A 13,609-nucleotide genomic window follows, 5' to 3' on the forward strand; every position below is an offset into this window, starting at 1 on the left:
CTATATATATGTTCTATGATCAGGAGCACTGTACTGGCCAACATTTATAGTTGCTGTTGCTGCATCCATTATTGCCAGCCAAGCTCTGATATCCGGCACATTTGCGATAATATCGCAGTCGCAGACTTTGGGCTGCTTTCCGAGGGTCAAAGTAATGCACACTTCTGCAAAGTATTAAGGGCAGGTGTACATTCCAGAAATCAACTTTGTGCTCGCAGTTGCTTGTGTCATCGTAACGGTGGTCTTTCGATCGACGGAAAAGATCAGCAATGCGTGCGGTGAGAGTTAAATTTCTGCATTCTCATCAACTAGATTCTTAATTACTGTTTGGTCGCGTATAGTTGTAAGCCTGTAACTACACTACAGTTATAACTGCATGTAAATTCAAATTTGATATGCATTTCTCGACTACAATACATGCATAGTCGTACTTGCTGTATCTACAACTACATGCGCCTCTGACTGAACTACATTTCTAATAGTATCTAAGTTTTGACAAAATACATACGAAGATACTGCGAAGAAATAAATGGAAGGCTAGGTATTGAAATCAAATATTTCCAAGTCAACACTATTTTTTGAAATGTGCTACAGTTGGACACTCTTTGTACATTTATAATATGCTCACCTAATACTTGCATAATCCAAATTTATAAGGAGGGGATTATTAATTCTTTTTGTCATTGTAATGAAAAACTCTGTTACGACATAAACAAATTTAAGGGTATAGTCATTCAAAAATAAACTATATCAAATTGGTGTCCAATGATTTCTATGTACAGAAGCTTTGCATTCGAATCTTGCAGGAATCGCGGTTGTTTTTGTGATGCTGATCACAACATTCATGGTGGCACTCATAATGCTTCTCATATGGAAAACAAGCATCTGGTGGATCACACTATTTGTGATAGCATTCCGCGGAGTGGAGTTAGTGTATCTATCTTCGGTTCTGTACAAGTTCGCGCAAGGCGGATACTTACCGCTAGCCTTCGCATTTATTCTGATGATGATGATGGGCATATGGCATTATGTACATGTGAAGAAGTACAGGTTCGAACTTTGCAATATAGTTTCAAGAGGCTATATGAGAGAATTGGCTCGGAAACAAACCCTACAAAGAATACCCGGTATCGGGCTCTTGTACTCCAAACTCGTGCAAGGTGTCCCACCAATATTCTCACACTTCATAGAAAAGATACCGTCCATTCATTCGGTCGTCGTTCTTGTCTCGATAAAACAGGTACCAATCCCTCGTGTTGAGATAGCAGAACGATATCTTTTCAGACAAGTTGAACCGAGGGATTTCAGATTGTACCGCTGCGTGGTGCGATACGGTTACATTGATGCCCTAGAAGAGCCGAAGGTATTCAAAGAGTCACTCATTCAACAGTTGAAAAAGTATATCGATGAAGAGAGTACCTTATGGAAAAGTGAGGCGCCTAGGCAAAGTGAAGTTCAGCGTGAGGAGCTTAATGATACAAAGCTACGATCAGGATCTTCGATTATACACATAGAGGAGACATTAGAACAAAATATTTCGTCGAACGAAACACACTCTTCCGAGCGAATTTCTATTGAGAAAAGCCGAGAAATTGAAGAAGAGAAACAAATCATCGAGAAGGAGCTCGAGAAAGGAGTTGTATACCTTGTCGGAGAAGCCAACGTGAGGGCGAAACAAGACTCTTCTATCCTCAAGAAAATAGTCGTAAATTATATGTACAACTTCATGAGGACAAATTTCAGACAGGGAGATCGATATTTGATGATTCCGCAAGACAAACTGCTCAAAGTGACCACCTCAAAATCATATTTCCTCAGAAACCTGACATTTTACTTTTCCAATCTTTATATTTTTACGTTATATAAATATAATCCTTTCCATGTATCTTCTTATTATAATTTCTGATCCCCTACCTTGGTGAAAAATTTGATATAGGCATAGGATCAAAAAATTATAGCCCTCCACTTTATGCCTCTGTTTGGTTATGCCTCTGTTTGGTTGGGACATAAAGAGTGGGATAAGAGGTTATTCCACGTTTTATACCCAAATAAAAAATGATTAAGACCGAGTTAAGGATGGGAACAACAGTTCCTATCCCATCCTGGAACAACGTTGTCCCAACGCTGTTCCTCTTGCACCCCACTTCATAAAACTTAAAATTTAAATTTAAATTTAAATTTAAATTTTTGAATATTAAATATTTCAAGTTAAAAATTAAAATTTTAAATTTTTAAAAATTATAATTTGTAATTTCAATATTAAAACTTATAATTTTAAAATTTTCAAATTTAAATTCGATCTTATATTTAAATTTTAAAATTTTAAAGTTAAAATTTTTAAATTTAAAAAAGTTGAATATAAAATTTAGAAAATCAAATTGAAATATAATAGGAGTGATTTCTATTTATAACTATATGCTATTTTTTTAATTATATTTTTATCTATCCAAATGTTGTTTTTCTTATTCTCGAGAACAATCCAATTTTCATCCAAGCGTAAAATTAATCTAATTCTTACTTATACCTAAACTTATACCTATCCCTAAAATAAGCAATTCTTGATTATACCCAAACTAAATGAAACCTATTGAGTACCAATACATCAATAGCAAACAAACCATGGTTGAATGTCAAAACAACTTAATCGAGTGATAACCTTATACTACGAGAATTTTTTTTTTTTCATAATGAGAAAATATGTAGAAATTTGATTTAACAAAAGGAAAGAAAAGAAAAAAATCTAGACCAATAGAGTTTTTTTTTTTTTTTGGCTTAAACTAGCAAATGAGAGTGAGTGTTACAAGCATTAAACAACAACAACAACAACAACAACAAACTTCGACATTTTTTTACTACATAATCTCCTAATATTAATTTAAAACTTTGATAATTTAGTAAAAGTTTACTGTCAAAGTGAGATGAATACTTCTGATTGACTCTTCTATTCCAGTTCATTAGTATATCTTCGGGTTGGTTGATTCGAAAGAAAGAATGTATAGGTATAAAAATACACCTATATTTCTATGTAGAGGTATAAATATAATCCTTCACCAACTCGGCAGCCCATTGTGTGAACAATGGAGGAGTGGCGGCGGCTTACCAGTGAGCCGCCACCAATTGAAGGATTTAGGGTTTAGGGTTTAGGATTTACGGAGGAGAAGTGGTGGCCATCCGCCGCCGACATACCTTCTTTGAAGGAGAACGGAGAGGTGACTACCCGCTGCCGCCATACTAGCGTCGATCGGGAAGGAAAAGTGGCGGCTGTTCGCAGGTTTTGATCGAAGAGTAATAATAGCCGACCAGCACCACCGCCATGTCGTCATCGAACGAGACGGAGAGTTGGCCGTCCGCCGTCCGCTGCCATCGCTGTGCCGTCTCCGATCGAAAAGGAGAAGCAGTGATCACCACGTAATACCTAAGAAAAAGGAAAAAGAAAATAAAACAACAAAAAATGCTTAAAACACTACTCCCAGTATTAGGTTCCAGAATAGAAGTGTAGGAAATGAAACATTACCTGCTGTACTAATATAATAAAAGCACCAACAATTTGGCCATCTAATTTAGCTTGACAATAGAAAGTTTCATTCAGATTCTACTCAGCTATAGCAATTTGGGAATTAATCAAACGATCATCGCCATGCCAACCGTCATCAAGATTGCTCTCAACTTCAAAAGTACAAACAAGAGTTCTCTAAGCTAGATTTGTCCGTGCTAATTTAGTATAAGCAGCAATAGGAATCGTATATGTATATTTAACCTCACATAGCTCCCGCTAGATCGATAGCACAAATGATTACATACACAAATGATTACGCCACTTCAAACATGACTCGGCCCAACCCGACCTCACCACATTTCAAACGTGACTCAGCCCACTTGGCCTCTCACCACAGGGCAAGATGCTGGTTCATTTAAGCCAACAAAAAAGAGGCAACGAGGAACCGAAGAAAGCGAGTTGCAATTGAAACAGACTCCCTGAATGGAGCGAAGATGTCGATGATATTGTCGAGGCCTCGTGGACTTGGGGAATCTTATCAAGGAGACTCAAACTGAAGCAAGATATTTGGATATTTCGAAACTTGTGCATGTATTGAGAGAGGCTAACCAAGCTGCTGACTAGTTAGCTCATTATGGTCGGAACAAACAATTTATTTTTTTAGAAGGGTTCCCGATTACTTAATATGGATATTATGGGCGTTTTTTTCTCGCTCCAATCTATGTACTGCAATTCGGCCATAGGCTGATTTGAATTAAAGCTCTGTTTAAAAAAATAAAAAAATAAAAAAAGAAGAAAGAAAGAGGAATCAAGAATTTTATCTATCAACCGAAGTTCTTGTACTGGTTCCCTCAAAGAAATGTGAGTTGATGCACCTGGAACAAAAAAGGAAACATAACCCAAATTTCCTTTTATGAGATGCAACAACACGAATAAATGTAGGTGAGCTTACTGACCATTCACACAAAAAACTGCAGCGATTGAAGCTGCTTGATGTGATTGGCTAATTAACCACCAGCTTAAATTCTTTTTTCCCCCTTTTTTAAATCCAATTTCCTCATTAAATCAGCTAATTATACCAAATTTTCCGCACAAAATTAACTAAAACTATCCTACTACTACTACAACTACTACTACTAATAATAATAATAACAACAATAATAACTAAGAAAGGAAGAAATATTGAGATTACCTTCAAAAGTAAAAAAAGGCCACAAAATCTAAACTATTAACATTAAGACATACCAATCTCTCATAACGATGAAGAACTACAGATCCATTATTCTGAATATGATTTGTGAGAATATAACCACAGCAAATACATAAATCACTATCAATCAAACTAAAGTCCTACAGTATTTCTCTGCATAACCTCTGATTCCAACTGCAACAAAGCTCATAGATTTTTTAAAAAATCCTTTTTTTTGAAAGCACAATGCTGAGACAGAAGCTCATAGATTTACCACAAGAAGAACAACCGGAGACGTAGATCAAACAAGAACTTGGGTGCTCAAAAGGTGTCCTCCTCGATCTCGTCGTCCTCTTCGTGAGAGTGGGGCGAGCGCGGCTCGGATCCGAACGTAGAGCGAGGACGAGTGGGGTCTACGGTTCGGTGTTGGGAACACGAGGGAAGCAAGGAGAGAGGGAGCGCCTGAGGGAGAGGGCAGGGAAACCCTAGAAATGGCCACCACGGCACCACCTCGTCGTCGTCGTCGTCCTCGCGAGAGAGCGGAGCGCCGGGACCAAAAGTCGGCCGAGCGCGGTGAGAGAGAGGGGATACGAGAGAGAGAGAGCGCCGTCGAGCGAACGAGTAATAGGGTTTAGGGTTTCGTCCGGGACTTTTTTTGAAATTGACACTAAGAAGGGAAAATTTCAAATACCATCCCGGGGTTTCATACGTTCTCATCTTAGTACCCTATAGTTTAAGGTGTATTAATTTAGTACCATCTGATTTTATTTTTATCTTTTTATTATCAATTTCACTAATTTTTTTGTTAAATCAGTGACAAAGTTAAAACTAAAAAGTACTAAAGTGAATATTCGATAAGTCTAGGTGGGAAATCTGAAGTTTTTTTGTATATAATTTAATAAAATATTAACAGAAAAGCTGACGAAAAAATAAAAATGAAACCATAGGACACTAACTTGATACACTTTAAACCACAGAATACTAAAGTGAGAAACTGTGAAACCACATGGTGGTATTTGAAGTTTACTTAAAAATTTTCTCCCCCCGCCCGCCCCATTTGGTTCGAAAATAAAACAGGGAGGAATAACAAAAGTTATCCCCGTTATCCAACCAAACAGGATATTTTTAGGCTGGAATATTTTATTTCGGTCAAATATTACTATTTCTGACTATTCCGGAATAACTTGAAATTTACTATTCCACCATTTTAAAGCAGAATAGTGTTATTCTATTCTAAGGTTTAATTTCAAATTTTATTAAGATTATAAATTGAATTAAAACTAAATTATATAATTTATGAGTATAAAAGGGTCAATACTCATAAAAGTATAGTAGCCGGACTCTACATTTACCTTACGATCAAGAGGTTATAAATTTGACAATTTTTAACGGCAGGTATGGGATACTTGCTAGTTTAATAATGGTGTAAAAGAATCGAAATTTGTTGAATTTTTGTTAAAAAATTCTATTCACTACATAGACAATAACTCCGATCTTGAATTGAAGGATCCGATCATTCTTTTTTAGGACGTCATTCGATTTTGACCGTTTTTTTTATGCCTACTTGATGGATTTTATTTTGATTTCGAAAATTTACGAAATTTATTTTCTAGAAGTTTCAAATACTCTTGATCATATTTAACTGAGTGGATCGTCGATTCGGAAATTCCATCATTAAAAACAACTTATAAGTACGAGGGCTCCAATACTTATAATAGTATAGTAACCATGGCCTATATATATATATATATATAGAACTAGGCTACTATGCTATTAATAGCACGAAGCATGCTACCAAGTTTTTGGCCATTGGATTAAGAGATATACGGTTAGGATAATGTGGGCCCTCTAGGGTTGACTGGGTGGTTGATTGAATAGTATGATCTAACGGGTGAAAATGATCAAAAGGATAGATCTAACAGCGGAAAACTTGGTAGTACCAAGTGCTTCATGCTATTAATAGCATAGTAGCCGGATTCTATATCTATCTATCTATCTATATATATATATATATATATATATATATTGTGAAATCAAAATTAAAAAAAAATGTAAGTTGAGAACCAAATGTTAGATTCAATTTAGATTTTACTAATTGGTTGAAAAATTTTTCGCCGACTGCGGTGATATGATTTGAAAAAAAAAAAAGAAAAAAGCCTGCAGAAAGAGCGTGGGGCATAATTTTCGCACATAATGCGAGTGTGCTCTTACCGTTTCGCATGATTTTTTTCCTGAATTGCATCGTGCAGTATTCGTGAAGTACAAATTATATAGTTGAGGGTCCATGCAATTTTTAAGTTAAAGAGATGGCAAATTTGATGACTATCTGATTTATACTTTTTTTGTTTCAATTTGTGCGGAAAAATTGTGGGTGACCTTGTGGTGGTAAGCAACAATTATACAAAAAAAAAAAAAGACGATCAGTTTGGAGATTTCAAGCCAGATTCTGGTTGGCAATAATAAAAAATATTCTACTGTTCTATGAAAAATACCGATGCAGGACTCAATATTTGAGATTTTATGCATCTGTTGGTTGCAATTGAGTGTATGGCAAAAAAAAAAAAGATGGTGCTCTTCCTGTCTGAGCAGATTCCTCTTGCTTGCTAAAGTTTAATTGAAATAATTTTCCTTATAAGCAACACTCAATGAACACTAAGGTCAGATGAATCAAGAAAAATATATGGAAAAATTTCAAAAAACCCTCCTGTAGTTTCGTAGTTTCTCACTTTGCCCTCCTGTGGTTTCTTTTTTCTCTTTTTCTTATCAATTTCATTATTTTTTTTCTTAAATCAGTGATAAAGTTAAAATTAAAGGGTACTAAAATGAATATTTGATAAATCTAGATGGGTATCTGAAGTTTTTTCTATATAATTTAATGAAATATTAACGAAAAAGCTACCGAAAAGATAAAAACGAAACCACAGAGGAGCAAATTAATACATTTTAAACCACAGGAGGCAAAGTGAGAAACTATAAAACCACAGGAAGGGCTTTTGAAGTTTTCCCAAAATATATAAAAGTAGTGACGCAAAGAAATGGACAATCTGTGGGCTCAAATGGTTTACCGGGCAATGATGATACATAATCAATAAAATAGGGCAAGTTTGATGGCCTTACAGCAACAGTTGCGCCTGTTGTTAGTTGAAAAAATGTGCATTGAATATGTAATGGAAAGAATGAGAGGGAAAGAATGCAAGTAGTTTTGCTGTCTGAACTCATTTGTTTTTTTTTTTTTTTTTAAACTATTTGAAACCACTGATTATCCATTTCTGTATCACTACTTTTATATTATTTTTTATTTATATTTCTTTTTGTCCTATATCTGTTGATTTCGTACGCTGATTCTTTGTATTCATTGAATGTTACTTATAATAATGAAAAAACTTTAAAAACTCCCCTCGTGGTTTCGTAGTTTCTCACTTTGCTTCCCTGTGGTTTGAAATATATCAAATTGACTTTGCCTCCCTGTGGTTTAAAATATATCAAATTGCCCCCATGTAGCTTCGTTCCTTACTCAAATACTCAATTCCGAAAGTATTTCTATAGAATATGCATCCTTACTTCCAAGTTTGCCCAAATTCTTTTCTTCATTTATTATTGTTTTTGCTAGTCCTCCTGCTTGGTCTGATGGTTTCTCTTTTTGTGAATTACATCGGAATTGAGTATTTGGGCTAAGGCGGTGATGATATAGAAGCCTCTTTGCGGTACTTGCATCTTTGCGTTCTGCATCTTCAGTTGAAGATTGTTATCGCGATTGTTGGTTGATAAAAGTACGGCAGAATGGCCGGCCTTTTGGCAACCTCTGCACCTGCTGAACATTATCGAGAATTAGCTGATATTTCCATCTTGATATGAAGAGCCCCTACTTTGTTGGATTAGATAAACAATTTGCTTGCACAGTACATATCTGAGCCTTATACGTTTCTTTCGTCGTGAATTGTTTTGGATTTTGCCCCGACGAATAAATTGCACAGCTTTTGTTTTGTTTTGTTTTTTTTTTCGTTTACAGATTTTCTAATAGGAATTCCCTACTTTTTGTCTAATTTGTATTTTAATAAAATTTAGAATTTTTTTAGGAACACATTTTGCCTACTAATTCTTACAGAAGTTCTTTATTTTTTTCCCCCTTCACATTCTTGGGCCTTCTATTTTTGAGATGAAAAACAAAAAAGAAGGGTTTTCGATCGAATTCTATTTTTGTTTTGTGGCTATTGTTTCCTTTTGTTTTGTGCATTTTCTGGACTGATATCATTGGGTAATTAAATTAAATAACTGTTGAAGGCCAATGATGATAGAGAAATAAATATAGAGCAAGTTTGATGACCTAGAGGCATCTCTTGGTTCTATCTATATTTTCTGAACTTTTATCTTTTGTGTTTCGGCAGCAGCTATTCCTATTATTGCCATTTTCTTCTTATGCAAATGTTGCCACTTTTGTATATCTCAATGATTTATGGAGGGTTGTACAATCAGAGATTATATTTATTTCTGCTTCTTAGCTTTGCCTCTTTCTTTACATTACTTTGCAGTTTCTGGTGTTGAGTTTTCTACTTATGTTATTATGGTTCTTATATAATAAAAAATAATAATATTAATAGTTATAATAATTTACTGTTATATTTTTTTCCCATCGCATCGCGCAGGGCCCCTTAACTAGTATATATTATTACTTAGCTAGCGAGCACAATCATGGCGCAGAGAGATAAGAGGTGCCTACCCAAAGATTCCTTTCTTTCTTTCTTATTTTGTGTCCTCCTGCTCCTCCAGCATGCTCCTCTCCGACGACCCTACCATAATAATAGACATTATTATTATTTACATGGACTATAATTATTTCTGTATGATTTCATGTAAAAAATAAAACAAGTCCACTAGTTTCCGTGCCACAGATTTCTGTTGCAAGGTAAACATCAAAAATGACAAGTCCCTGAGCAGATCGAATTTTGAGTGGAAAATGAAATGAATTGGCGGCCCCATTTGAACCCCTCTTATTCACACCGCCGCTAATCCTAATCTCATAGATAGAAGCGGTCCACCATGCTAAAATGTATGCGTAAAAATTATCATTACCAATTGCCTCTTACTCCCCAAAGACTCGGTTTGGTTATCACTCCAACGGACTCGTCCGGTAGAGTTTGTCCAAAAGAATGATTCACATCCACTCTGGGTTTTGACTACACCGGAAGAACGAAAGTGTGCGAGTAACTAGAAGCAGCAGCTGATGAGGGTTGATCAGTAAACCTGCATGTGCAAGTAATCAGAAGCAAGCAACATCTGTGGAGAAAAGAAAACACTTATTAGTGCTGCTGCAAGAACCGATCATTTTCTCGTGCTCAAAACTGACCTGAATTCCACAACCAATGGAGCTAAAGCATGGAGTTGAGGCTACTAAACAGAGAGAGATGCGAAACATGAAGACCTATTCACTTAATGCAAGCTGATCAAACGGTGCCCCGCAATTATATGTGCACAACATCAGAGTAATGCTATTGTCTCCGACGAGCAAGTCTTAAAAGAGAAGGATATGATACATTGATCTTCCAACAAGCCCTATAATAAAGTATAAATATTTTTCAAGGAATTGAATAGTTTCGAGGTTAGAACTGTACAAGTTTGACCAATATACAATAGATGATGAGTTCAAGATCCTAGAAGCACATTTTCATGTACTAACGACAAATTAATACAGGTTCCTCAACAGGCCAAATGACCATCCGAACTCATTAAAATAAATCAAATTTCTTGAATTCGGGACAGAATAAGGTACTAATAATTGGATTTTTTTTTTTTTTTTTTTTTTTTTTTGGCCATCAAACAAGCCAGAGAATCTAAATACATACTATTCATGTTGAAGTAATAGGATATTATGCAGACCACAAAATCCATTGTGTTTTTCAAATTTCAATTGGAGTATACCACACCAATTGTGGCCATACATTTTATGAGCAAATGTAGTAGGTGTTCCTATTAATTTAGAAAGCTACTTGAAAACCAGACTAAAAAAAATTCTCAACACTCTCACTAGTCAATGAGAACAAAGCAAGTTTCATTAACGTGGAACTTCATATTTAGAAGTGGAAGCACCATGGTCATTCCACTGTGACCAGATAAATGAAGTTGCAAAGCAAGAGAGGGGCAAGGATTCAAATTCTACTTGTAAAGGAGATATTTTGACGAAGGCATTCTGTGTCTCTGTCTAGATAAATATGTTCATATTTTCCTGATATGTTCATATTCTCCCTAATGCAAACAGCTCATCAAAGGGACACGAAGATTCATGCTATATAATAATTAGTGAAAGTTGATCTGCGTGAGCATTTAAAATGCAACAACCAACAACAAGAAATACCAGGAATTCTTTATAAACAACTTCCCTAAATCCTAATATATCACCTACAACTTTTACCGAGTGAATCACAAATGGAAAATACACAAGGTAGCAACAACAACAAGAATCCTAATTCAAAGTACGAAAACGATGATATCATAAGAACTCGTTTACAACGAGAGTTAATCTCTTATACTTTGATTACTGTATTCATAAAAGATCATCAAACATGACGGCGCTCAAATGCAAGTACCTCTAAACAAAATAAGCACTCAATGCATTATCAAAATAGTTAATATCAATACGCTTCAAGCACAGCTTACTGGCGAATTACCTCCCTACTATGAAAGGCCAATAACATGGTGTAGACTAAGAGCTTCATTCTATGAAATGAACATAACATACGGCTAGATGAACACATTCATATCAATTATGGCAATCAAATTACCAGATAGATAACAAAGCCATAGCACAGGATTTGAATAATGCTAACATCCAATTAAAGCTATTACCAGCAAATCACAGAGAGACGAGCAAGTTACCATCCAGCCAATCAATTCTTCTCGTGCCTTGTATGCTTCCTGCTCCTCTCCTCGGATCGCTTCTTCTCCTTCCTGCCTCGCGGCTCTTCTTCAGAATCCGATCCGCTGATTTCAGAGTCGCTCGATGAAGCCGCTCTCCTCTTCCTCCGGCGCTCATTATGCCTGCTGGACCTCTTACGATCATCCGACGGCTCGTCACTTTTATCAGAATCACTCTCCGATGCTGATGCATCCTTCCGCCTGTTCGTTTGTTTATGGCGTGAATGCCTATCTGGTTCTCCTTCCGAATCATCCTCATCAGAGTCCTTCCTCTTGTGATGGCTCCTCCGCCTCTTCTTTTCCCTCCTGCTCTTCCTATGCTTCTTTTCATAATTATAGTCGTCATCATCATCCTCTGAATCCCTGCACCTTCTCCTCCTCTCCTTTCTCCTCTCTTCGTCCTCGCTATCGATCTCATCATCGCTCTTGTTCAAGCTCTTCCCGCTCCTCCTATGCCTCGATCGGCCCTTCCTCCTGCGGCTCCCCTCCTTCTCATCATCGGACCTCTCCTCTCTCCCCCTCGCCGCCGAAGCGGAGCTCCTCTTGCTCTTCTTACCGTAGCGAGCAGTGATGATCTTCTCAATCTCCGGATCCACATCCGAATCCGAGCTCGAGCTCTCTTCCTCCTCCTCCGACTCGTCGCTCTCCCCCGCCTCCTTCAACCCGCTCGCCTTCTTGATCCTGTCGAAGGCGTGGATCGCGGCGCCCTCGTCCCTCTCGTCTTGTTGGTCCTTCACGCTGAGGCAGTTGCGGCACTGGAAGGGGAGGTGGCCGACGCGGCCGCACTTCTTGCAGGCGCCGCGCGCCTCGTCGGCGCTGGAGCCGGTGATGCGGGCGAGGGCGAGGAGGCCCTGGAAGCTGGCGTAGGCGTTCTCGTCGCCGTCCCCACCACCACCGCCTCCGCCGCCGCCGCCGCCGCGGGGAGCGGAGGATGGCTTGGAGGGGTCGGGCTTGTCCTTGTTGGTGGGGGCGTAGGGGTCGTAGCCTATCGCGCTCTGCCATATGCCGTGCGTCTGGAGCGCCGCGCTGCTGTGGACGCGGTTGTTCGCGGGCATGCGAACCCTCCCCGCCGTCGCCGGCATCTTCGCTCAAGATCGTCGGAGAAGAAGAAGACGAAGAAGAAGGGGATCGCTAGGGTTTCTTCGAGAGAAAAAGGGCGAAGAGGTAGAGAGGTCGTTCGAATCGATCGAGGAAACCCTCGATCGGTTTCTTTTATATATTATTTTAATGGCGGTGTGGATGCGACGCCGAATTATTGGGTCGATCGATCCCAACCGTCCGTTTTCGACTGTTATGATCCGCAGCGTCCCTTGGGGTCCACGTGCGTTGCACGTGATCGAATCTTATCCACGCAACCGGGCCCAATCCTTTGGGCCGAATTTGGAACTCCACAAACCAATTCACAATCCATCAAAATATATATTAATATGATTATGACTTCAATTGATTTATAAAAGCTTTAAATCAATATTAATAAATATAAACAAATTTGTTAATTCGGATTTCCCAGTATTTGTATTTTCCATGCATATCTATCTATCCACACAAAAACGAAAAAAGAAAAAAGAAAAAAAAAACCTTGCTAATCTATTTTATGAGTGACCAAACAAATTTAATCCAACGGACCAACCTCGTTCATTCCAAACAAAAAAAGTTCAAGCCCTAAAGATTCACGAAATTACTTAGATTCACATTATCCCCATCAAATCCTTACCTTATTCTAGTACTCATTAATTCCTAACATTTAAAACTAACGTATTACTAATATGCAAAAAGATCAAATTTTGTAAATATGCACGTATGGGGCTCGAACGGCTGCCAGCATGATCCATCGGGATAAATGGATTCAAGGGAGAGGGAGAAAGATGGGGTAATAATTTGAATTGTAGGGAAACATTAATTATTGTGTCAATACAGGAGAGTGAAAAAAAAAATTGTCACATCAATATAGGATCTAAGGAGGGTATAGGGAGAAAATAATAATTACCGAGAGGAAGTTGAGAGCTAGAGAAGGT

The 13,609-nt window shown here is 37.7% G+C and overlaps 1 protein-coding gene and 2 long non-coding RNA genes across 12 annotated transcripts; all 3 read right to left on the reverse strand.

Moving 5' to 3' along the window:
* Positions 664 to 2,189, reverse strand: LOC109708389. 2 transcript variants are annotated; one of them, XR_002215719.1, is made up of 3 exons: positions 1,646 to 2,189; positions 1,420 to 1,496; positions 664 to 1,348 (listed from the first exon to the last, which is right to left on the reverse strand). It is a non-coding gene; the product is annotated as an uncharacterized LOC109708389 (long non-coding RNA). The 2 variants fall into 2 exon arrangements; XR_002215718.1 differs by having other exon boundaries at positions 1,420 to 2,189.
* On the reverse strand, positions 2,742 to 5,349 carry LOC109708391. Its single transcript, XR_002215720.1, has 2 exons — positions 4,960 to 5,349; positions 2,742 to 3,415 (listed from the first exon to the last, which is right to left on the reverse strand). It is a non-coding gene; the product is annotated as an uncharacterized LOC109708391 (long non-coding RNA).
* LOC109709235 (CAX-interacting protein 4-like) lies at positions 8,243 to 12,799 on the reverse strand. Of its 9 annotated transcripts, none has more exons than XM_020231359.1 (4): positions 11,556 to 12,799; positions 9,756 to 9,926; positions 9,403 to 9,472; positions 8,243 to 8,493 (listed from the first exon to the last, which is right to left on the reverse strand). In XM_020231359.1, exon 1 carries the CDS (start codon positions 12,674 to 12,676, stop codon positions 11,567 to 11,569), a length of 1,110 nt encoding a protein of 369 aa, XP_020086948.1. In that variant the 5' UTR covers positions 12,677 to 12,799; the 3' UTR covers positions 8,243 to 8,493; positions 9,403 to 9,472; positions 9,756 to 9,926; positions 11,556 to 11,566. The 9 variants fall into 9 exon arrangements, with proteins under 9 accessions (XP_020086948.1, XP_020086952.1, XP_020086947.1 ...); XM_020231363.1 differs by having other exon boundaries at positions 9,756 to 9,959; XM_020231358.1 differs by having other exon boundaries at positions 9,756 to 10,235.

The sequence above is a fragment of the Ananas comosus genome, linkage group 4 (genome assembly GCF_001540865.1).
Source record: "Ananas comosus cultivar F153 linkage group 4, ASM154086v1, whole genome shotgun sequence".
NCBI classification, from domain to species: domain Eukaryota; kingdom Viridiplantae; phylum Streptophyta; class Magnoliopsida; order Poales; family Bromeliaceae; genus Ananas; species Ananas comosus.